Source organism: Vanellus vanellus (genome assembly GCF_965231255.1).
Source record: "Vanellus vanellus genome assembly, chromosome: 23".
Lineage (NCBI taxonomy): Eukaryota > Metazoa > Chordata > Aves > Charadriiformes > Charadriidae > Vanellus > Vanellus vanellus.
Window position 1 is genome coordinate 3,395,470 of NC_138928.1, and position 23,341 is coordinate 3,418,810.

Here is a 23,341-nt window from a genome sequence, read left to right on the forward strand (position 1 = left end):
CTTTTTAAAGCTTTAATGCTTGCATCAGTGTCTATTCTTGGGAGGCAGAGGCACAGGACTGTAGTTGGCTCTGGAAAGATGAGTGTCTAGAACACAGCTATGCCAGGACGCTGCTTGGCTCCGGGCAGCACCAACAGCTGCTCCTTTTTATGTATTTGAACAGTGTTTTCCTGGCAAGTAGTGAAAGAATTTAAACTTTGCAGCAGGCTCTAATCCAAAGCTTCAGAAAACAAGGCTGGTGCTCAAGGTAGTTCTTCATGGTAGCATTCTTCTTCAACTTCTGACTGGAGCATCACACTGTATTGTAATGTTTAACAGCTGGAGCTGAGAGCATGGGGTTGTGGAGCACCTTGGGTCTTTGGATTGTTCTGTATTTCTATTTATAACAACCCCATTACATACCGGAGTGCACAGGAAGGGCTCTTTCTTTACCATGTTTAAGTTTTTATTATAACATGATTTTGTATTTAATTTAGTTAAGGCAATTTACATTTTAGTTCTTAAGTAACAACAATAACAAAATAAAAAGTAAAACAATACACCAGAGATGAAACTAAAACACAGGACACCCCTTCACAGTGAACTCCTGTAAACCTGCAGTCTCCTACTACTACTGCTCAGATATCCTCGGTCCACAGAAGGCAAAAGACTAGTTCACACTAGTACAAGCTTGGATACTCATCCTCATCTGGTGAGTTAAATTAAACAATCCACCTCCTGGAGTTTAGCTCCTCTTTACTGCACCACAGTGATGAAGAGAATTCTTTAAATGGAGAGGGATCAGCACGGAGCAGGTACAGCAAATACGATGGCTGGTTTGCAAAGATCCACATGTACTAGTGACACTTTTGGAATAAGTTAAATACTGCAGCCCTACAGCTAGTTACACTACACCTGAGGCCATCAGAATGTAGTGCATGGAGATAAAGATACAACCCTCCACATTTGCAAAATAAAGAGTTATTGCAATGAGGAATAAAAGTCCTGTATGATTTATCTTCCTACAAGGGCATTAGAGTAACGTGTGGGTCCAGGTATCGTGAGGAATCCTGGCCGGTCCCTGGCTCCTGAATTGCTTACAAGCGCTCTAGGGAAAATGTTGACGGTGAAGCTCTTCCACATGGTCTGTCTTTCTCTGACAGCGACGTCCAGGTGTGGAACCCAGGAATAAGCAGCCTCATTAACTGCGTAGTCCCTCAGTGGGTGAAGCCGATGCTGCTTCTCCGTCTTAGTGGTTCATGGTATTCTGGACATCCACGAACCCCATCCTTTGTCTGCGCTTCCGTTGCTCTGTCATCTAGAGTGCAAACAAGGACAGGAGTGAGGTAGGAAACCAGGCTGCCTTTACATTCACTAACGTGCTCCTCCAGTGCGTGACTGGCCGGGCTGCTTTAAGCATCTGCCAGAAAACCCTGTGAGTTGGACTTAAGCTGATGAGGAGGTAAAGTATCAAAAAGCACTTGTCCCACGTGTCCCTGACCCCCCAAAAAAGAGCTCCAGGAGCTCTTTGCTTTGTATCTGAAGTACTGCCTTGGGCTGGTTCTGCCTCCTCTTCCTTGGAATTGGTGTCTATTTTGGTAAGGACAGCGGGTTTCTACAGTCAGGTGTTCCTCAAGCGTTCCTATTCTTAAAAGCGTTAAGTACCTGTTCCTTCAGCTCATTCAGCTGGGAGGTGAGATGGGACACCAGCTTCATCGTGGTGTTGAGTTTGTCTTGAAGGTTACGGATCTCATTCTGTTCCCCTTCCCCTTCATTGCTGACCAGCGACATGGCTCGCATCCGGGGGAACCAGTCGAGGTTCTTATTCTGGAAAGGCAACCGTGGAAAATGGGAGTTGGAGGGGGGAAGAAAGCTGGTAGGATTTAACAGGAAGCCTGCCTATGCTTAGGATTAAAGAAATTCCCAAAGGCTCATCTTGTCTGTATCTATCTTTGCAAATTTTCCGCAAAGAGTCCGTTTCCAGCCTTTTTTCCTTACAGCCTTCTGGGCTCAAGTTCATAAGTTTTTCTTTTCTGAATTTCCTTTCCCTCCCCTTCTTGCCTTGAAATCACCTTGAAGTCACACTCTCTACTCTTGGTTCAATCCTTAAATACACAGTACAAAACATCAAGCAGACAATGTGGTGTTGGCTGAGACTGCGAAGTGGAAACAACCAGCTAGGAAAGAACTAAGGCACGACAAGGTTACTAAATATTTTCCAAAAGCTCCTTCTCAAAAGCGCTTTTTCTTTGGCAAGCCCCTTGTTCTCAAGTATTTCCCTGGGGTGGGCAGGTTGCAATCGTGAACGAGCTTCCCCGAGAGGACACGTACCTTTATCATCTGTGCCACGTAACTCTCCGGCCCCGTGTAGTCGGTCTTGTTCTTCACTCGCACCAGCACGATGAAGTACAAGTAGTTCCACATGTTGTGCTCATATTTAATATGCTCCTCAAAGGACACCGTCTTGTTGTCGAACTTGTCCCTTTCGAGTCCTGGGAAAGGCAGGCGAGAGCGGAGACGGTGGAGGGGGGAGACGGGGAGGGGAGGAGAAGGGAAGAAGCGAGCAAGCAAAGGAATGCGAAAGGAAGGAGAGATAATTGCATCCTCTCCCAGGTGTGACTTTCCAGAAGTGCTTTTAATAATTAGTTGGCATTTAGCACACAACGAGCATCCAAACCAGGGGGAAAATAACCCAGTTGTGTATTCAGGAGGCATCTATTTAAAGTACAACTAGCTGTGCTTCCTGCCTATGCATCTAAAAGCAAAAAATCCACCCGGTGGATCTTTTAAGAAAAAAGCAGCTAGATTGATTGGGTTTTTCCTCTTTTTTTTTTTTTTTTTTAAATGCCTTACAATGACTGAAAGCACTCCAGAACATTTTCTGTATTTTATTTCCTTAGGAGTACGGTGCTTTTTTCCACTGGCTAAGCGATGGTCTCAGGAGGGATAGATGCGCAGTGACAAGAACTCCACAATGTGGCGTTTAGTTTAACACCTCATTAACAGAAGGCGAGGAACACCACAGATAATTTCCCTTCTCCGTTTGTGGCCTTGTTTAAGCCTCCTCGCCCCGCAGTGACCCATCGGTGAACAGATTTAAGTTCTGAAACCCAGAAACCAACTGAAACTCCTTTCCTCCCCTCAGCCCGAGAAGAGAGGAAGAGCTTTGGGGCAATTCCTCTCTAGGTCCCAGCGCTCACCACAGATGAAACAGGTGGTCTTCAGTATCTCTTCCTTCTTCTGCTTCTCACTCCTCAGGTCAGCAAAGGTGTCAATAATGACCCCAAAGATGAGGTTAAGGACGATAATAATGACAATAAAGAAGAAGAGGAGGTCGTAGACAACCCGAGCAGGAAACAAGGACTCCTGTTAATGGATGGAAGGGATAAATGTGTGTCTCTCGCACACCTCGCCTCCAGCCACGCTAACCGTGCCGCCCCGTTACACGGGTGAGGGTACCGGGTGAGGAGGAGTAAAGGCTGTGATGGGGAAGAGAGGAGAAAAGCAGTGGGGGACAGAGCTGGAAGTGTCCCAGTTTCCAGGGAGGGAGGGCAGCTGCGCAGCGGTAAATGCGGCAGGACTTTTAGCAGAAGAAAGGGGTCCCACGTGCCGCCCAAACTCACATCCTTCGATGGCTTCCGCAGAATGTCACCCACGCCCCCTCCGTTCCTCAGGCCGTGGTTCAGGACAGTGACGATGCACATGAGCAGCGTGTCGCAGGCGCGTTCCCACGGGTCAGCCTCTGTTTCTAGGGTACCGGAGGGGGAAATAAAAGCAAAAACCCAGAGCATATAGACAGGGCAGAAGTACCAGACCGTTACAAAGGATGCAGAGCTGCGGGGATGGCTCCTGCCGCGGTGGCAAAGCTCCTGGGAGCAGATGCGCATCTCCCAAGCAGCAGCTTCCCAGCAGCTCCTCCGGCTCGCTTCTCGCTGCGGGGGTGTTTGGCTGAGCGCTCCCGACGCTCCCACTTTCTTTATGACGAAACTGAATCTACTTCAACATTTTTTATGCCACGGTCAGTGCAAAATTTGCAGGCCTCTTGCCTAATATGTGCCAGAAAGTGGGTTGCTTGCTTCCAGCTTCGAAAAAGCTAGGGTTTTTCTGAGCTCGCTGACAAACCAGGCAGCCAAGCTGCTCTGCCACTAACAGAGTCAACCTTCCTAATGAGCTCACTTACCTTCCAAAGCAGTGGGCACGGCAGAGCAGCTAATTTTGTCACTGCTGCACGACTCCATGAAGGTCTCCATGTTCCTTTGCATCCCCAAGGGGTCATCTGCAAGTAAAAGAGACCGCAGCCTTGTCAGAGCATCAGCTTGCCTTAGGAAAGCTCTTCTTTGCTGTCACGGGCGCTTTTCACAGAATCGCACAGAAGCACAGAATCTCCTCGATTGGAAAAGACCTGTAAGATCATCCAGTCCAACCATTAACCTCACACTGCCAAGCCCACCACTAACCCATGTCCCTGAGCACTATATCTACACCACCCTTAAACACCTCCAGGGATGGGGACTCCACCACCGCCCTGGGTAACGCGTTCCAACGCCTGATGACCCCTTCAGTAAAGAAATTCTTCCTCGTGTCCAATCTAACCTTCCCTTGGCGCAACTTGAAGCCATTTCTATATCACCTGTTACTTGACAGAACAGGTCGACTCCCACCTCAACTGCCTCTTTGTGTAGCTTTCAAGCTTCTTGGAAAAATAGTTTCTCCAGTCTCCTAGACTTTTCTAGGCTTTGAATCTTTTGCTCAAGTTTCAGTTGAGACCTCTACAGTGCTAAAACTTCATTTGTAGCCGCCCGCCCCCTTCTCTGCAATCACTCCTGCCCCCAAACCTCTGCTCTCTTGAGGTCCTTCAGTCGGCACAGGCAGCTGTCTTCTCTGCTAAAACCCACAAAACCAGTGCCACCAGGAGTTTGCGCCGAGGGTATAAACCCCATGACACGCAGACACGCGCGTGCTTCTGCCGCGGGGAGGGAGCGGGGTCTCACGCAACGGTCCGGCTGCAGAAGGGGACCCACGCTCTGCCCGGCCCCTCTCCTCCCAAGCACCGCAGCCAACGAGGACAAGGGCTGAACAACCTTTGGCTTTGCTGTCCGGCAGCCGGTCCACCTCCAGGATGAAGTCATCCTTCAGGAACAGGAAGCCCACGATGGAGAAGAGGTAGACGAGGATGAGAGCCAGGAGGGCTGTCAGCAGGATGGAGCGCCCGTTCCGCGTCACGCTTTTGATGACATTAAACAAGGTCTCCTCACGGTAGATCAAGTCAAACAGCTGAAAGGACCCAGGAGCAAAGAAATGCCGCAGGGTGCTTTTCTTGACAATGCCTGGCCTACCTATAGCCCCTTTTATCCCGAGATCTTGCATCACTCAGCAGACCTTGACTAACTTTCACACAAAGCATTTAAGTTTCCCGGCTTACTGCGGGGAAGCAGAGAAGAATGGAGTGACTTATGCGCAGCAGGAGAGCCAAGAATAGGACACATGCACCCTGCCTCTGCCCTCACCAGCTCACGTTGTCTCCCAGCTGACCCAGATAAAGTACACAGTAGAGATTAGAAAGAGAGAAATGGCAAAAGAGCGGGAGAGAGACAGTAATAGATGCTGTCGGAAGGCAGAAAGATCAGCCTACGCAAAGATTAGAGCACAGTGAATTGTTCTCACTGCTGTTATCAATCACCCCCTGGAAGGTGTCACAAGAACCTTCCAGCTTCTCTTAGGGCAGACAGGCTCCCTCTGCGCCCCAAACACCTGCATTTATTGTACCAGGATGCTGTAGAAGAGTTCGTGCACAAAGAGTCCCAGGACGCTCGTCAGGATGTAGCCAACATGGTAAAGAAACTCCACATCCATGATCATGGCCTTGTAGCCTCGGATGAAGGTCCCGCGGTTGCCCACGAAGCTCACCACAAACACAATCTTGTTGGTCAGCTGGGGAACAACCAGAAATGGGAGGGAGTGGGGTTTGCCGCACTTTAGGAACGCAGAACAGCCTCCTCTGCTACGGGCTGCTATGCTCTTTTCCCAGCAGCACGTGGAGAACTTACATTGAGGGTTCCCAGTATGTTCAGAGTGAGTCCGATCCCCAAGTAATAGATCGATCGCAAGATCAGTGCCACGAGGAGCGGTCTGACACCGTAGCGCTTAGTGAACAAGGCCATGATGGAGAAGCAGATCAGAATCCAGAAGAGCAGTGAGATCAGTGGGGAATCCAGCACTCCTGGGAAGAGAAGACCCACAGCGATGAAACGGCGTGAGACGAAATGCACACTGTCAGTCAGACACTGTGCTGCTGCCCAGACTGTCCAGAAAAACTAATGTGCTGATTATCAGAGGGAAGAAAGAGAGAAGTTTTGCTTGACTGCAAAGACTAGTATTGGCTAAGATGGTTCTTACTGATACGTTTTGCTAAGATCTTTTAGCTGAGATCTCAAAACCACCGCAAATGACGGAGGCTGTGCCCGACAGCAGGTTCAATGCTGTCACTGCCTCCCCCATTTTACAAGCAGGGAAAGTGCAGCCCAGGGAGAAGAGGAGACCTTTCCCTAAGACAGAAGCACGGGGAGGGCTGGCAACTGAAATCTTGACTCAGTCCCTTCTTTTGACCTGCAGAGAGGACGTGGGGCTTCAGGAGTCCAAAAGGAGACTGAAGGCAGGGAGAGTACAGGTAAGGGGACCAGTTTCTCTCCATAGGAGGGTCCCCTTTTTCTTCCACCTCGAGGAGCAGCAGATGCCGGGCCACTTACCCATGGAAGTGGCTTCGACGTAGGGGTAGAAGAAAGCAATGATTATGTTGATGAAGACAGCCAGGTTGAAGGAAATGCTTCCCCAGAGAGTCATTCTGCGGGAGAACCAGTACATCAGCGGCATGCCTGGAGGGAGAGGAGGCAGACACACAGATCTCAGCCGACCTCACGCCAGCCGGGGAAGGCTTTGTCCTGCCCGACATCCGAAGGGTTGGGCTCAGCACAGCTGGTGGGGCCGCAGGGACCCTCGCCTCCCACTTCCTTCAGAACATTAATGAAAGCTCCCTCCTCAACTGCTGAAATAGGAGCGCGAGTTCCACATGTCACTGCTCACAGTTCTTGGCCTCTCGGCCCTTTGACCCGCTCTGGCACCTCGGAATCAGATGGGCTCTCTTCTCCTCCTCACCCTCCACCCCATCTCCCACCTCCTACAGCCTCACGTCCTTCAAAACAACAGTATCTTTGTGTTTTCAGCGCTGGTTCTGGTCCCAGAGGAGACCCAGCCAGCAATTTCCCATCCATACTGGAAACTTGTTTCCTGCCGAATTCCTAAGATAGTTTTGACTGGATCTGCAAATGTTTTCAGAGCTGCTACGCTGCCCCTTCGCTGCATCGCAGTAGTTATAGTGTGACTCTCTATTGAGCTCATTTTAAGACAGGATTTCCATCCTGATGCAGCCCTGAAAGCACCTAAGCAGGTCTGCAGGGAGCGGAGAAACAAGTTTTATTTCCCACATGTAGCTGCCAGACCCCGGCTTAGGAGAAGGCAGCTGAAAGCAAATGAAGAGAGGGCTTTCCAGGGGAAAACACCTGCGGGTGTAATCCCAGGGAATGCGCCGCAAGATGCATTTCAGACTACCGAGGAACTGCGCTAACATGGCATGGGGGAAATCCATCCCTGGGATGTTGATTAACCTCCACCACCTGCAAACTGCCGAGCGTGGCCCTTGCTCTGCAGAGCACGACACAAGATGCTCAGAGATGTGACTTCCAGGCCAGGAGCCCTTTCAAAGCAGGGCTGCCTCCCGTTTTCACAACGGGGGCTATTTGAAGAGCCCGTGCTGGCCGGGGGGAGCCCGAAAGGAAGGTCTGGTTTGCTCTTACTGCGCAGTTTCTTCTGCCATTCCATCTCGTTGTGGAGGAAGGACGACTGGTCGAAGAAATCACTGACTTTGCTGCCCTGCTCGTCCTGCTCCGTGGTGGTGAAGAGCCGGTACTTGGTCTCCTTGGTGAGGAACTCACAGATGCCAGGCACCGGGAAGATTATCTGCTCCATGCTTCGGTCCAGGCGCACAATCTGCAGGAAGCAGGGCGAAAGGGGACGGTGCCGTCAGATCCTGCCCCTGCCAGCCTTTGGTTTCCTCTTTCCTAGACCTGGCTGTGCCTTCCCCTCCTCCCTCCCACTCCGCCGGGATCTAAACATCACCGGCCACTCGACCACAACGCTACAGATCCACCCAGCAAAGGCAGCCCCGGCTGTGCTGGAGGAAAGCTGAGAGCACGTGAACCCTTGCTGGTCCGTCCCCGAGGAGCTCCATGCTGGCAAGCAGGGGTGGGGTGGCCAACACGGCCGCATCCCCGCTGCTCCGGGGAGAGAAAGGAAAGGTCCGGGGGGCAGCCCGTTCCCCCAGCTCCCCGTGGGCTCCGCTAACGCCTCCAGCGCTCTGCAGAGCAAAAGGCCCATCTGCTTCTCGCCAGCACAGGGATGGGAAAGCTCCAAGTGCAAAATCACCAGGCACGAGGCAGCTGGAGCACACGTCGGATTCACCGGCCACGTGCACGCTGGCAACCCCACAGCTAACAGGTCTTGCCTCAATTTGGGACGTGTGTTTCTCGTAATACGCCAGCGGGTCCTCCTCTTCTTCCTGGACCGGAGCCGTCGACTTCAGCATCTGCGTCAGCTGCTTGTTGTTTAGGCTGAGCTGGGATGCGGGGAGAGGGAGAGAGGAGGAGGGTGGCCTCAGCCGGGGGGGGGTCAGGTCTAACTCTGCACTGACAACAGCGTTCCTCAAAATCTACCAAAGCTGATGAGGTTTCAGGGAGAAGCAAATGAATTAAAGCTTCCTAAAAGGGTACGGGCCCTCCCCGAGGTGACAGACATTCGATTCCCTGCAATAATTACAGCCAAGTGCTGCTAATCCACAAATTACAAATCAATGCCCATAAAACCCCAGGGAAATCATATTACTGCTGAATCTCATTTGGGATCTAAGGTACGTAGGCAAGAAATGACAGCAAAGGACTCAGTCCTTCCTTTTCTAAGGGGAAGGGGAGAAAGCAGGTACCAGCAGGACCCCATCAGGGCCACCTGCCTGTCCCTGCGGTGAGCTGGACATCACCCTACGGCTGAGCCTTCCTTGAGGACCCCCCCCAATACAGCTCTCCGCAGCTCGGTTATAAAAGGTGCACATGCCTTTGGGCTTGTAGTTTGGGCTACAAGGGCACCGATAAGTCTTTCTTCTTTCTTTAGTCCCCCTGAGGAATACCAAGACCCATCAAATCTTAAACAATGAAGCCCAGGGTGGTCCAACAAGGGTGGGAGACTCTTTGCAATCTCCAGTCAGGGCCAGGGCAGCTCGGAGGGGCTTTGCCTCCATTCCCCTCCGTACCATGGATGAGATGCCCTCCTCCTCCTCCTCCTGGATTCGCTTCACCGGCTTCAGGAGCTGCTGCAGAGACTTGTTGTGTCGGGACAGCTGGAAGAGGGACAGCGATGGCCGGGTGAGCCCAGGCTGGAGAGCAGCCACCAGCGCACACGGGAGCGGGACGTGGGGTGCCCAAGGGAGCAGGACGGCAAGCCTGGGGGGGTGGCTTCTCACAGGAACCAAAAAGCCCATTTCCCAGCCATGCTGGGAGCCCAGCGCGGCATGGGGAGCCCGGCCTGGCAGGGACCCTGCCGTCACCGCTCCGTACCTGCAGCGCCAGTATATAAATGTTGTGGCCAACTTCCCGGGGGGAAACCTCAGCGTTTTCACACTCCTCCTCCTGCAGATAGGCTTTCTTAATGACGTCCACCTGGAAGGCAGCAGAGGGTCAGTGAGCTTCTCCCCACCTCCTTGCCTTGTTTTCCTCCTCTGGCCATGAACGGCTCTGGGGAAACCTTTAGGCAAGGATGCTGCGCAGAGACGGTGACCAGCAGCACGGCAGAGGAGACGGTTATTGGACTGCAAACCAGCACCTGCACCAGGACCCACAGGCAGAAGAGGCCCAGCAGTGGGCTGGGGGGGATGCTGGGGGCTCACTGGGGCAAGGCTGGGGGGCGTCTCACTGTCGGCCCTTACCAGTTCCTGCGGGCGGAGGCTGATGAGGATCCGCTCGGCGTTCTCGCTGTCATGTCTGCTCTCCATGAGGGCCAAGAGGAGCTTGGAGGCATTGTCCTGGCGAGGAGAAACCCTTGCTGAGGGGAGCTGTGCCCTGACTCTGCCCAGGGCTGCAGGGTGAGCAGAACCTCCCCCGTGCCCCGGTCAGCTCTAACTCCCCTGTGCTAGAGGTGTCTGAGCCTCACACGGTGGAGATGCACCAGCCCCGTCCCACCGAGCCCACGTGTTCCCATGCTTGAGGGCCTGACACATGCATGGTCCCCGCCACCTCACCCCGCAGCACACCCCACGGCCACGGCAGCAAGCCCACGCAGTGATGCCCACACGTGTGCCCACCATCCTCGCCCCAGGCTCTGCCCACCTTCAGCTGCAGGACCAGGTCCATGCGGTACTTGCAGAGGGGGCTGATGTCGTTGAGGATGAGGGCTGTGATGATGTCGATCCCATTGGACTCGTGGGTCACGATGCAGCTCTGGGGGAGCAATGCACCACAAATTTAACCTCCATTTGCATCACCATATTATCTAGGCAAGCAGTAGCTCACAACCCGTGCAGCACCCCGGCATCCTCTGCTGCCCGTGTTCTGCTCCTGTTCACACCCCAAAACCAAAAGCTGGCCCTGTCTCTGCTGCTTTCCCACGCATCCCCCCCCGAATCCTCCCTCGGGCATCCCTGCTCTGTGGTGAAATGCCCCAGACCCACGGGAACGCCCCAAACCCGCAGGGATACCCACAGACCTGGTTCTCGTGGCAGGGCCCCTGGCAGTACTCGGTCAGGGTCTCCAGGGTCTGGGTGATGAGGGCCACGTTGTACTCGTTGATGTAGAGGCCCAGCAGCCCCAACCCCCCCGTGGTGCTGCCGCACATGATGTCGAGGAACTGCAGCGTTTCGCACACCAGGTTGTAGTTGGTCTTGTTGTTCTGGCACCGGAGGAAGTTCTGTCGAGCAAAGGCTGCAGTTACGGGGCTGAATGGCATCACTCTGATGGGGGGGTCAGTCTTGATCCCCCTCCCGACACCCCCTCCAGCTGCAGTTCGATGGAGAATTGGGCTGTGGCTGTAATGTACTCCAAGAGCAGCACTCAATCCCACGGACACGGTCATGCCGTGAACTTCCACGACACTAAGCAAAGTTACCCATAAGGGATGTTACATTTACAGATGGGGAAACTGAGGCACAGAGTGACTGGTGCAATGGCTTTTTGGACCAAATTAAGGCAGAGCCCATCCATCCCACACCCCAGTCCTATGGCCTCTGCCCTGGCCCCCGACCCCAGCAGCCCCTGTAACCAACCTGCAGGTCCCGGTTGTGGTTTTCACAGAGCAGTTGCAGGAATCGCAGGATGGGCTCCATGATCAGGACCGTCACCCCCATTTCGTTGTTCTGACCTTGCTCCCCAGTGTCATGGCCCTTCCGAAACCCTATGGCCATCGGGTATCGGGTGGGGGTGCCAGGCATCAGGAAGGTATCTCCTCGTCCTAGAGGGCAATCCAACCTCGTTAGCATCAGACTACCCAACGAGACAGACATCGGCTCCACCAAGGGGACACAGCCCCATACCTTTGGTGCCAGGGTCAGGCTCGTCTTTGTCCTCACGAGGCTTGTTCCCAATGTCACTCATGTTCACAGACACCGTAGACTTGGTCTCCTGCTGTGCCTTCTTCATCCGGTCGTGCAAAACTTTGAAGAACTTCTCGGACTTCTTGTCGCTCGTCATGAGGTTGTAAAAGGATTTCTGGGAGAAGGGAGGGACAAGTCTCCATCATGGGGTCCCAACTGCCTGCCCCTCTGGTTTGGTGGCCTCCAGCACTGAAGACCTTCTCTGAGAAAACCTGGCAAGCAGGTTTATTTCCATGCTACAAGCCTGGACATCACAGTCCTCTTGGATTTACAGGGGTGGCTCGTCCCCTGCCGCTGTGCTCTCCTTTACCCTAAAAGCAGGGTTAGGGCCAGAGCAACCAGTGCCTAGAGCAGCTCCAGGCCTGGAGCCCTACTGGGTTTTGCATATACAATTAATTTGTCGGTTTCCCTGTGATAAAGGATTCGAGATAACCCAGGAGTTATCCCCCAAGAGCTGCAGCCCTGAGTCATTTTAGCAGTACCCGGCAGAGGGCATCAGCATTACTCCGGAAACAACCTGCAGCAACCTGCCCCTTTCGCAGCATCCAACCCTCCAGCTCCACGCAGCCACCAAGCTGGAAAACTCAAAACCAGACAGATTTCTGCAGTTCCTCCTCTGGCCAGCGAACACATGCAACCAAACGGCGTTTTGGGCAAGCCTGCTACCCAGGTGCCAACCCAGGATGGAGGACTCCCCTGCGCCCACGTCTTCCAAGTGCTGGGACCGTTACTCTGCACCCATCAAACCATGGCTGCCCAATTCCCCCGGGGCTGGCGCCCACCGCGCAGCCGGCGCTCAGCACCTGGATCTCGGTGTTGCCTCCGTCCAGCAGGCGGATGGCAAGCAGGATGCTCTCTTGGAAGATCTTCTCGTTCTTGGTGTTCATGATGAGGTCAGCCACCAACTTGGTGGCCCCTTCTCGGTCCAGCCGGCACTGGACAGCAGCAATAGCGGACCAGTCCTGGTCTTGGCCTGCAGGAGAAGGCACAGATGGATGCGATGCTGTGGTAGTGCAGGAGACCGAGCACAGCTAAATTGCTGCCAGAGGCATCTCAGTCCCGTCCCTTCATCTCCCCAAATCCTTTACTCCCACAGAGGTGGGGGAATGGTGACCACCTACAGACCCGATCCCATCACGGCTCGGGAACCGGGAATTCGAGGTGTGTGTGAGCAGCGCAGAGAGACAGGGAAGGTGCAGGAGAGGGGCACTCACCTCCCCCAGCAGCATCCACAATTTCCCCTTTGGAGCTGGACTTCTTGTTCTGCAGGTAATTGTTCAGGAGCATTTTCCGCAGCAGGTTGCCCTGCCAAGACAAATAAAGGTCACGAGTCTCCCGATGCCAAGGCCAGCGCTAGAGCGGAACAAGGCTGAGCACCCGCGGGCTGCAGCGGGGAGGGCACTGCCAGCATGGGTGGCAGGGGCTGCACGGATGAGGAGCGGGGCTGGGAGGTGCCGAGGGACCATGGTGCTGGTGCTCACCCTCTCGCCGTATCTGTTCCTCTTCACCAGCATCTGCTGCAGCGTCCTCAGCACCTTGATGCACAGCTTCTCCTCTGTCTCCATGAGGTCCTTGGTGTGTTGCACCAGCCTGGCACAGCAAAGCCACCGTCACGCAGCTGAGAGGGACAAGTGGGTCCCCAAGGGAACAGCCCCACCACCCCTTCACTCTGCAGGTGCACACCAGGATGCACAACCCACAAAGGCTGAAGGTCACCAGCCCTTCCCAGCACTCCCAACAACCCCTGGGCAATCGCAAAGCATCCTCACTTGGACAGGAAACCTCCGCTCTCACATCGCTGAAACGCCTCCGTCCCCTCCATGAAGAGCAGCTCTGGCCGGTGGAGGACATCCACCAGGACAGACAGCTCAGCTTCAACCAGCGGTTTCAAGCGATCCTCCAGGGCGTTGATGATGTCCTACAAGTCACAGCACACACCTTTAGGGCCAAAGCATGCCTAGGAGATGTGAGCACGGGAGAGGGCCCCCTGCAACGCCAGCACCTTCTTGCTATCATGCACTGATCCACGTCACTGCTGCTTCCCTGTCCCTTACCTGCAGCTTCTCTATGATGTTCTTGTAGTCCCACTGGTTGGGGGTGGTGGAGACGCGGGGGAAGGTCCGCGTGGCCGTCTTGTAGTTGGACGTGTTCCTCTGGACGGTGCTGGTGGAGCTGCTGTTGAGCAGGGAGCTGACGTGGGCGTCCAGGTCCATGGGCAGAGCGATGGAGCGGCTCTTGGCTGCAGGACATGGAGCCAGAGTTGGGGACAGTCAAGACCCAGCCCACCCCATCAGCTGGGTCCTACCACACTGCTTTGGGCCAGGCACTCCTTCACCAGCTCTTCATTTGCAGCAGAGAAGATTTGGGTTAAATACAAGAGCAAACTCTTCCAGACTAGTGAGGGGTGGAGTATTTCCATCCCTCCCTCCCCACTGCAGCACAACATTGTCCACAGCCCCCCCAGTCCAACGTAGGATGGAAAGAGGCACCACCTCCAGTTTTCGGTCGGGAAAGCCCAGCATGGAGAAGTTGTAAGCACCCTGCCTCAAATTACAAAGGGAAATCCCCACCCAGTGTCTAACCACCGAGCAAGCAATCCTTTCCACAGGGTGACTCAGTGCTAACAACCCTTGACCCGAGCCGGGCAGCCACAAGCAGGCTGAGGACAAAGTCCTGGCGAGGGAAAACCACTACAAACCCTGGCTTTGTTTCCAGGCCCTTCACCAGAAGGGACTCACCAGGGATCTCCCAACCAAGCCCAGGCTTCCGTTATCCCCATGCCACCCTGGTCAAGCCTGGAGATGTAGCTCAAAAAAACACCCATCCTCTCCCCCCCCCCCCACCCCAAAAAAAAAAAGCACATCCCAGAGCCAAATCTCCCCATTCCCGGCTGGCAGCCTCTTGCCGGGGCATCCTGCCAGGGCCCGTGGTAGGGACAACGGCTCTTGCTCGCTGTTGGAGCAGAGGCAACCAAAGGTGGCTGCATCCTCCCGGTCGGTGGGGAACACAGCATCCCTCTGGCGCGGCTCCTTACCGACCATGGCCAGCGTGCGGATGCAGCTTTCCACCGAGCTCTTGTGCTGCTGCTGCAGCCAGGGGCACTCCAGCAGCCTCATGGTGGACTGGAGAAGCTGCACCACAATGGTCTGGTGGGTCTGAAGGAGAGAGCAGGCAGGTATGTATCAGTGCAAGGTGTGCCCAGACCTTGTTTCGGGGGGCTCAATGAGCTGCTTTCCTCCCCCAGCCATGGCCCCTCCATGCAGCCCCTTATTACCTGCAGCGAGGTGCTATTCTCTGAGAAGGGGGAGCTGAAGAACGCGTTGATGGTGTCCAGCACCACCGTCAGCACGTACTTCTCCAGCGTAGGGTCTGGCAGGCGTTTCTCTCGCTTCTTGCACATCTGGGAGGAGAAGGGAGGATGCTGATGGCACCAGGGCGAGGTGAGCACACATCCTGGCCAGACGCTGCTGGCACTGTGCTAAGCTGAAGAATGTGGCTGGTGACAGTTCCTGGGTTTATGCCAGAGAGCCCTGACAGCTCCCCAGCCCCTAGTGTGGCAGCCACACAAGTCCCCATGGTGCCCATGCCCTATGTCTGGCTGCCCAGGCTTCGAGGGAGCCTCGGTGACATCAACCTGTCCCCATCCGATACAGCAGCCATTGCTGTTGTGTCCCTCCCACCCAACCCTCCCCACACACCTGGGCCATGTCCAGAGTGAAGTTCTCGAAGAGAGTCCAGATGTGGTTGCTGGTGTAGATCTCCTTCATCTCCACTTCCGTGTCCACGTAGCAGTGGTTGACAAAGTTCACGTAGGCCATCTTCACCTGCCGGGGAGGGAAGGAGGGCAGGCAGAGACACCGTCAGGAGAAGGCAATCAGTGCACAGCCCCTGGCAGCCTCCTCACTGGATACCCCGTACCTCCGTGATGCAATCCTCATGTGTCACCACCCGCACCACGTCCTCCAAGGGCAGCAGGGACGTGCACTTGATCTCTGTGTAGACGTTCTTGCCCTCGGCGCAGGCAGCCAGCAGGTCCACCAGTGAGATGTGGTACATCAGCGGGCTGTTCTCCTCCACCCCATCCCTGGCCGCCGTCATCATCTCCAGAAGGGTGGCCAGGGAAGCCTTGTCATTGTAGAAAACCACCACATCGTCCCCGGCGTTGGTGAGCTGCAGGGAAGGGTCAGCAGTCACCACTCCAGAGAAGGAGAGTCAGAAACTTCACAAGGCAGAAAACGGTGTCGCAGTGGGGCGATGAGAGGCAGCAGCCGGTGAAGGGTAAAAGGGCCGTGCATTTCCAGAGAAAACCAGGCTTTTGCAGTGCAATCAAAAAATCACAGCTTGAGGGACTCCAAAATGTTTACTGGCTCTTGGACCATGCATTAAGCTCCTGGAGATGTTTCCTGCTCCAGGGAGAAGCCAGCGCAGCCAAGACAGCTCTTCCTCAAGGAAGAAGCCAACCGTGTTCCCTCCCAGGAGCCATGCCTGCTACACCCCACGTTCATGCCCCACAGGCTGGGGGGAGAGGTGCTCACCTCAGTCATGATCATGTCCTGGCACTTCTTGACGTACTTGCCCTCGGCCTTGATGATGGTGTGCAGGAAGTCGAGGTACTGCACGTGGCGGCCGTGGGTGGCCACGCAGTGGATGAAGTGCTGCGGCACCGTCTCGTTGATCTCCGAGCAGAGCTGGTAGTTGTTGAGGAAGATGTGCTGCATCGTCTCAGCCTCCAGGAGCTGCGGGACCAGGGGAGCAGCGTGAGGCTGGGGGGCTGCGCGGAACAGCCTCCCCTCCTGCCCTGACCCTTCCTCTCCCGGGGTCTCCTCCTGGCTTTTGCATCTCTTGCTCTCAGCCCCAGGAGCGGTACTGGAGTCTCTCCCTGTGCTGCTGCCTGCGACCACCCTTCGGTCCCCTCTCCTTACCCCGGGGGTCAGGAACAGGTTGAGGTGTTTGTGCAGCAGGGCCTGGTTTTCCTGATTGCCGGCACAAAACTTCTGCAGGAACTGGTGGGTGAATTTCAAGATCTCCATCATCTTGGCATCACCCTGAGGAAGGGGAGAGAAGAGAAACGCCCGGAGTTGGCGAGGGATGGAGAGCAGGAGCAGGCTGCTGCCCCTCCCGGCCTGCCCACGCACGGGGGGGTCCCCGCATCCCCCACCCCTTGCCCTAAGCACTTCAGGACCGGCCAGCTTTTGCCCACCCACCTTCTCGTAAGGGATCTGCAGCAGATCCAGCATCACTTTGTGGGCATCCATGTTCTTCAGAAGGCGCTGCTGCTTCTTGCGCACTTGCTCTCCAACCCCACACATCTTATTCAGCCGCTCCAGGATCTGGGGAGAGAAGGACCATGGCAGAGGGGAACGGAGCCTGGAAGCCCATCAGGATGGCCACCAGCACTGGGGGCTTGCTTGCAATCCAGATGTGCCCTCCATAAACCCAGGTGCTCCCTGCATCGCTCGCAAATCTTGGCACCTTCCTCAGAAATCCTCCGTGCAGTGCCATGCAGAGAGCCCGTGCACCGTCAACAACCCTCTCCCCTCCAGTGCCCCCAGCGCAAGGCTCACTCGCGAGCCCTGGGGATGTAACGGGGCTCCTCCTTGCGCTGAGCCGGTAGGAACGAGCCCTGGCTCGGACTCGTTGCTTCTGAACCCCAGCAGAGCTTGGAAATCCCCTCCATGATTTCACCCTTTCCCTTCTCTCTGGTGCCCCCGTGCCAGCCCGACATCGCTGGCCGTGCCCCAGGAACAGCCCTGGGGACGGGATTCCGCCTCACTTACCCCCTTCACTATCTGATAGTTCTCGCTGCTCTTCTCTCCCGGAGCGATGACCTCTTCATCAGCAGCATGCTGCAAGGGGACAAAGCCTGCGGCATAACTACGCCCCACAGGACCCTCCCTGACCCTCCTCTTCCAGGGCGAGGGGTGCACGGCCCACTGAGAGGCGTTGGGTGTTGGACTGAAGCGAGCTGCACCTCCGCCTCCCACTCCTCTCCCACCCCGGTTCCCAGGGTCTTGCTCAGGGGTCTCACCTCTTTCTTCTCCTTCTTGTTCCCCTCCACCGTGCTGTCCCCTTTGCTGCTGCCCTTCTTGTCCACCCAGAGCTCCGATTTCTCCACCATAGTGCGGAGTTTGTCCAGCTCTGACTTGATCACCTTGTAATTCTCCACATCCTGGGCTGAGATCAGGAGCTGAACCTGCGGCGACATTCCCAGGGGTTTCCAGTTTGGGGCACAAACCCATTCCCCTCCTCCTTCCATCCCAAGGAAAGAGGCCGGGACCCATCCCACGTCCCGCACCCACACTTTGTGGGCTTAGAGGTGCTCCAGAGCAGCGTCCCACCAGGGTTACCTGTTTGAAGGTGTGCAAGACCTCCTGCCTCTGGCTGAAGTGCTTGAAGAGGAGCTGCAGGGAGCCGGAGATGAGCGGTGGGTAGTCGTGCATCGTCAGGTGGATCAGCACCCGCAGAAACATCCTCCCTCCCTCGTCATCCACCTCTAACATGCTGCTCGTCTTCCTGAAGCCGGGACGAAAGCGCTTGGTGTTAGCAGCCACGTGGGAGCTTGCGTGCACTCAGTCACCCCTCGGGGCTGATGGGGACAGCTGCATTAGCCTTTAGAGCCTCATCTTCCTCATCACCTGCAGCTTTCAGCCTCGGCAGCATGGACAGGAGAGGAAGAGCCCTACGGCCAGGCTAACTATGCACCGGACGGGGCAGGGACTCACCCCACACCGAACATGGCTTCTGCATGCTCGCCGATCCGGTCCAGGTTCATGGCCGCAGCTGGAGGGAGAGGAAAGGGAGATGAAAGGGACAGCCAATGTCATCCCTGGGCCTCGGCAGAAACCCGCAGGAACGAACCCAGCTCCCTGGCCACTGCTCCGAGCGTCCACGACAGACATAGGACACCTCACCCCATCTGCATGGACTCCAACCCCCTCCATGCTCCCTGCCAGCAGCGGCAGTGGGGGGAGAGCTGCTGGAGCTGTCACCTCCACCGCTAGCGTGTCCCCAGCCTGTGGGGTTTCCTGAGTTGAAGGTGTACCAGGAACAAAGTAGAAAAGTTACTTGTGGAGTCAAAGGCTGGAGCCGTCCCATCAGCCGCGCTGTCCTGCATGGGGTAGACTTCCACAAACTCCTTCTTGAAGACAGAAAGCAGGTAGGAAATCCTGTAGTCCAGCCGCACGTTCAGGATGAACTGGCAGCAGCAGCAAAGAAGAAAGCAAAAGTGAGCTTCATACCAGCTGTTTCTCTGCATCAGAAAATCATGTCTTCCCCACACCACCCCATCCCGCAGATCCCACCCACAGCTCCACAATGCTTCTCCCTCCCCACTGGCTCCAACCTGCAAGATCTCCAAGATCTTCAGCTTGGTCTCCATCACCACAATGTTCTCGTTCTCAATGCTCCTCCCTCTGTCCACTTGCTCTGGGGCAGACCCAGCACTGAGGCTTGGGGGGCTGAAGATGGACTGTTTCCTGCTCAGCACCATGGTGGACATCATCTGCCCAACACCCTGGATTGACCTCCGCACGTTCTTCCCTACAGAGGCAGTCATATGGGGCAGAGTTAATGCAGACGGAAAGGGAGGTGGCAGAGAACCAATGGAAGGACCCACTTAGACTGGAAAATGCTGTAGAAGTTAATCAGAGAACAAGCAGGAGGGACTGGCCATTTCTCTGGCGTGGCCATGGGCTCAACACCTCCTGTGGCCCAGTGCAGACTCAGCCAAAGCTTCCATGTCAGCAAACCAGTGGCTTGTTTTCTTGCAGCCAAAACCGGAAAGCACTGGGCAGATCGTGGAAAACACCTTCCTGCAGGACCATGCCTGGTTGTGGAGCAGGAACTCACCCGTCACCTCGTCGTTGTAGACCGCCTGCATCATCAGCTGGGGGTTTTGGACGCAGTCAATGATGCCCAGCAGCGTCCGTGTGAGGCGCAGCAGCTCACTGAAGCTGTAGAAGCCGAAGTAGATGAGGTTGTGGGCAAGGCTGACAACCTAGGGAAGGACAAGGCAACTCCAGACCTCGCCGTACGCGGGGCTGAGCGGGAGGAACAAACACGGGGGAGAGGGATGCCAGCATGGCCACCCTCGTTGCAGAGGCAGTCACAGTCAAACCATGTTGCATCCTGCAACGTGCCAGTAACGCTGGCAGGACTCGCACCTCGAAGGTGAGCTTGTTCTTCTCCTCGTTGGCGAAGGGCACCGCCTCGCTCACCACGTTGTTGAGGTAGTCCTCCACAAACTCCATGGTGCTGGCAAACTTGTTCTTCTTGTCATCACGTGAGACGTTGAGGTTGGAGTCGTAGCTGCGAGGGGAGATGGTGGGGGTGAGATGGATGGCAGTGAGTCTCCTTGCACCCAGCCTGGAAGGAGCACTGTCCAGGCAACTGCTGAGCCATCGTGGCCAGAAGTGATGCTCATGACTGTAACGAAGCCCACTTCCTTCTGATGGCTGAGACCTACCAAAGCCACTCCACAAATGCCCCCCTCCCAGTCCCTGCTAAAGCCAAGCCAGTTCCTACACTGGATGGCATCTGCCATCCCACCTCCTGCCCTGTCCCTCAAAGCCGCTGCAAGACCCAACATGTCTCACTCTTTGATTGTGATAGCTGTGGGGATCTCGGTCCAGAGCCGTGCAAACTTCACGGGCATCACCAGCTCCTGGGGGTCCCTGTCCACGTGCACGTGCAACATGAGGTGGCAGAAGGACGCACGGAGATCGAAGGGCAGCATCTCATCTGCCATGCAGAGGAAGATCAGGTCCACACCCAGCTGCTGGGAGATCTCTTTGATGGCCAGGTACTGGCGATCCAGGCACATGCGGGCAAAGAGCTTCAGCTGGTACCTGCCCAAGGGTGAGGGGGAGATGGAGTGAGGACATGCAACCCTTACACCTCACCTGGAGAGAAGATGGTGTGGGATCGTCACCTGTAGTAGCTGAGGACATTCTCATCATGGGCATTGCCAGCCCGGGCCTCCTGCGCCAGCTGCCGGATGCTTTTCTCATGGTGGTCATTGTTCTTGTCCGTCCAGGTGAGCCAGACCTCCTCCTCCGAGTACTCAATGCTCAGGTACTCATGGGTCTGGGACATCTCCTTCACCGGCCTCAGCCTAGGACAGAAAAGGGGTAAAACTGGAGATGCTGCTGTGGACAAGGAGTGGCTGCACCTCGAGGGGTGATGAGGGTTTTACCAGGGCACTGCGGGAGCTGGTGGAAGGCAGGGCCAAGCACCGAATCCCAAACGTGGCCAACCTCTGCCTTTGGCTACTCACTCCGTTTTGATGAGGATGTCGCTGTTCTTTGGGTCCAGCACACACTTGCAGATCAGCTCCTGGGTGACGGGGATGGCAATGTGGTTGGACACGCACAGGTCCGAGAGGTAGTCCAAAAACCTACAGAGCAGAGACAGCTCACTATGAAAGGGGGATCCATGGGGGCTCTCTCCACATCTGGTCCAGGCACGTCCCACCCATCACATAGCACAAAGCCCTTTGGGACGGGACCTTTCTGGACACGCACCGTGGCTCGCGATTCTTGCGCACCAGGCTGACGAAGGTCTCCACCTCCGTCTTCGTGATGTGCTTCTCCAGCAGCTTGCGGTTGTTGTGCAGCAGGGCCGTGATGGTGTCCTCAGCGAGGATGTCGTAGCCGATTTGGGACTGCATCATGCCAAACTGCTTGGCAATGTGCTCCTGGAGTGGGCAGAGAGGCGGTGAGCACATGGGGCTGCGTGTCAGGGTTTGAAAATGCCCCCCTGCCCCACCGAGACCTCAGCAGCCCCCCAGGGCTTTGCAACACGTGACGGGATGGGGGTTCTCCCTGCCACCCCCATGCACCTGGTTCTTGCGATAGTCCTCTTGGGAGTGACGGAGCACGCGGTAGCACAGCCGAAACATGTACTGGTAGGGAGCGTTCTTCTGGTCCGACAGCTCTTCCAGCCGCACCAGGGGCCCTTCCCCACCCTTGTCCTTGAAAGGGGCTTTCAGGATCCCGAAGATCTGTCCAAAAGCAGAGATGATAAGTGCTGTGTCTCCCTTCACACCATCACCCCCATGGACACCACCTGTGCTTGCCAGGTGGGCTTGGTGCACCACTGGGGCACGAGCTGGAGACCAGCGACACCTCCTCCGTGGGGTTTCCAGATCCCTGGCCTCCAGCATGGCCCTGGGCAGCACAGGACATCTCCGCAGGACCACAGCCTTGCTGGGATGCAGGTCCCCAGGGCCACTCACCTGCTTCAGGATGTTCTGCTCCCGCATCAGCTTCTGCCTCTCCCGGTTGGGTTTGGTCACCACAATGTCCAGCACATTCTGGCCATTGTTGGGGACATCGCTGACGAAAAACACCAAGTCCTCCAGCAGCTGGATGACGAACCTGCAAAGGGGCACAGTGCAAGCGGGGTGGTGGGACTCTCCAGCCGGGGGGCTGCTCATCCACCCCACAGAGCCCACCCAGACTCGGGTCCCTGCAACGATGCCGGCGCATTTTGGAGGACCAAAGAGCCCGTGTTCAGGGCTGCCAGGGAAGCTGCTGGCTGATCCTCCCCTCCTTACTAGATGTTTATGGTTGCCCTGAAGCAAGAGGTTTTACAGCCCTTGTGGTTCCTAAGGAACCCACAGGTGCCAGGGTGAACGCCAGGAGCTTTTGCTTGTGATTCACGCCAGGGATTTTGCATTTAACGCCTCTGCCCCCTTAGTCACCCTTGCGGGACCCGCGCGGGGCGGGCTGGCAGGGCGGAAGCGGCTCGCTCTGTCCCACGGGGGATCTGTGTTTGCTCAGGAAGCACCGAGAACCCACCCACCTAAAAATAATACCGTGACTAACCCGCCTGCCCCTATCGTGGGGCCATCTCTCAGCCCCTCGGATATTTTTCTAGCGGCAAAGGAGGGGCCGGAGTGGGGCTGCGGTGTTATCTGGTTTCCTCGCCAGGCTCCTGGGAGAAGCAGGCGTGGATTTGGGTTGTGGGCAGGAAAGCAAGACAGCGCTGGCACCAAGACCCAGGCAGGGGCCCCATCCCGCAGCGCTGCTGGAGAGCCCTTGGAGGAGCCCGGCACGGCCCCATCTCCCAGGGGAAATGACTTTTTACCTCCGGTCATTCTGGCTGAGAAAACCTTCGTTCATCTTCTCCACTACGTTGGCCAGCATCGAGCTGGCGTCATTCGCAAAGTCCAGGTCCCGGATCTCAGATACGGGCACGGAGACGATGGCGAAAGCTTCTTTGTCTTCTTTGGTGGGGCACGTGCCCAGCTGGGAAGCAACGGGGAAGCAGCATCGCACATAAAGGGCAACATCAAGCATGTCCCCACCATCCACCCCCCCACCTCAGGGGACTTCAATGACCCAGTTTGTCCCCATCAGATGAGCTGGGGTGGGCTCTGGGTTACTGGGGGAGGCTCCAGGCTGGTGTCCAGCCACCCCCTTGGATCATCGGGGTATTTCAGTCCCTGGGGGAAGCCTGGGTGCTGGGTGGGAAGGAGCATGCTAAGAGCTAGTGGGGCACAGGGGATAAATCCGGGCACGGGAGGGGGGAGCGGAGCCGTACCATGAGGCGAATGGGCCTCTCCTCGTCGATGTCAATGGGCACGTTGGTGCTCTGGATCCAGGTGTTGGTGCAGAGGTGGCGCAGCCTCACGTAGGAGTTCCTGCAAATGGCACAGTGTCCCGGTGAGCGATC

At 55.9% G+C, this 23,341-nt stretch overlaps 1 protein-coding gene across 1 annotated transcript in view; it reads right to left on the bottom strand.

The window, feature by feature from the left end:
* Positions 1 to 440: 440 nt before the first annotated feature.
* The window catches only part of ITPR3 (inositol 1,4,5-trisphosphate receptor type 3), a 44,059-nt gene continuing 21,158 nt past the window's right edge, over positions 441 to 23,341 (bottom strand). Inside the window, exons 12-58 of the mRNA XM_082494394.1 lie at positions 23,210 to 23,309; positions 22,754 to 22,914; positions 21,900 to 22,041; positions 21,504 to 21,665; positions 21,187 to 21,359; positions 20,940 to 21,059; positions 20,595 to 20,777; positions 20,260 to 20,511; positions 19,828 to 19,972; positions 19,514 to 19,661; positions 19,008 to 19,204; positions 18,731 to 18,860; positions 18,388 to 18,445; positions 17,961 to 18,178; positions 17,694 to 17,878; positions 17,443 to 17,511; positions 16,870 to 16,995; positions 16,588 to 16,710; positions 16,201 to 16,401; positions 15,584 to 15,835; positions 15,364 to 15,489; positions 14,940 to 15,065; positions 14,700 to 14,820; positions 13,720 to 13,904; positions 13,435 to 13,583; positions 13,147 to 13,255; positions 12,880 to 12,970; positions 12,469 to 12,638; positions 11,606 to 11,780; positions 11,339 to 11,523; positions 10,783 to 10,983; positions 10,407 to 10,517; positions 10,007 to 10,102; positions 9,639 to 9,740; positions 9,335 to 9,421; positions 8,537 to 8,647; positions 7,830 to 8,022; positions 6,726 to 6,851; positions 6,027 to 6,199; positions 5,746 to 5,910; positions 5,061 to 5,253; positions 4,160 to 4,255; positions 3,603 to 3,727; positions 3,180 to 3,345; positions 2,311 to 2,471; positions 1,645 to 1,806; positions 441 to 1,297 (exon numbers count right to left, since the gene is read on the bottom strand). Coding sequence (XP_082350520.1) covers positions 1,229 to 1,297; positions 1,645 to 1,806; positions 2,311 to 2,471; positions 3,180 to 3,345; positions 3,603 to 3,727; positions 4,160 to 4,255; positions 5,061 to 5,253; positions 5,746 to 5,910; positions 6,027 to 6,199; positions 6,726 to 6,851; positions 7,830 to 8,022; positions 8,537 to 8,647; positions 9,335 to 9,421; positions 9,639 to 9,740; positions 10,007 to 10,102; positions 10,407 to 10,517; positions 10,783 to 10,983; positions 11,339 to 11,523; positions 11,606 to 11,780; positions 12,469 to 12,638; positions 12,880 to 12,970; positions 13,147 to 13,255; positions 13,435 to 13,583; positions 13,720 to 13,904; positions 14,700 to 14,820; positions 14,940 to 15,065; positions 15,364 to 15,489; positions 15,584 to 15,835; positions 16,201 to 16,401; positions 16,588 to 16,710; positions 16,870 to 16,995; positions 17,443 to 17,511; positions 17,694 to 17,878; positions 17,961 to 18,178; positions 18,388 to 18,445; positions 18,731 to 18,860; positions 19,008 to 19,204; positions 19,514 to 19,661; positions 19,828 to 19,972; positions 20,260 to 20,511; positions 20,595 to 20,777; positions 20,940 to 21,059; positions 21,187 to 21,359; positions 21,504 to 21,665; positions 21,900 to 22,041; positions 22,754 to 22,914; positions 23,210 to 23,309 — 6,919 coding nt within the window. The 3' untranslated portion in view covers positions 441 to 1,228. The remainder of the gene's footprint in view (positions 1,298 to 1,644; positions 1,807 to 2,310; positions 2,472 to 3,179; positions 3,346 to 3,602; positions 3,728 to 4,159; positions 4,256 to 5,060; positions 5,254 to 5,745; positions 5,911 to 6,026; positions 6,200 to 6,725; positions 6,852 to 7,829; positions 8,023 to 8,536; positions 8,648 to 9,334; positions 9,422 to 9,638; positions 9,741 to 10,006; positions 10,103 to 10,406; positions 10,518 to 10,782; positions 10,984 to 11,338; positions 11,524 to 11,605; positions 11,781 to 12,468; positions 12,639 to 12,879; positions 12,971 to 13,146; positions 13,256 to 13,434; positions 13,584 to 13,719; positions 13,905 to 14,699; positions 14,821 to 14,939; positions 15,066 to 15,363; positions 15,490 to 15,583; positions 15,836 to 16,200; positions 16,402 to 16,587; positions 16,711 to 16,869; positions 16,996 to 17,442; positions 17,512 to 17,693; positions 17,879 to 17,960; positions 18,179 to 18,387; positions 18,446 to 18,730; positions 18,861 to 19,007; positions 19,205 to 19,513; positions 19,662 to 19,827; positions 19,973 to 20,259; positions 20,512 to 20,594; positions 20,778 to 20,939; positions 21,060 to 21,186; positions 21,360 to 21,503; positions 21,666 to 21,899; positions 22,042 to 22,753; positions 22,915 to 23,209; positions 23,310 to 23,341) is intronic.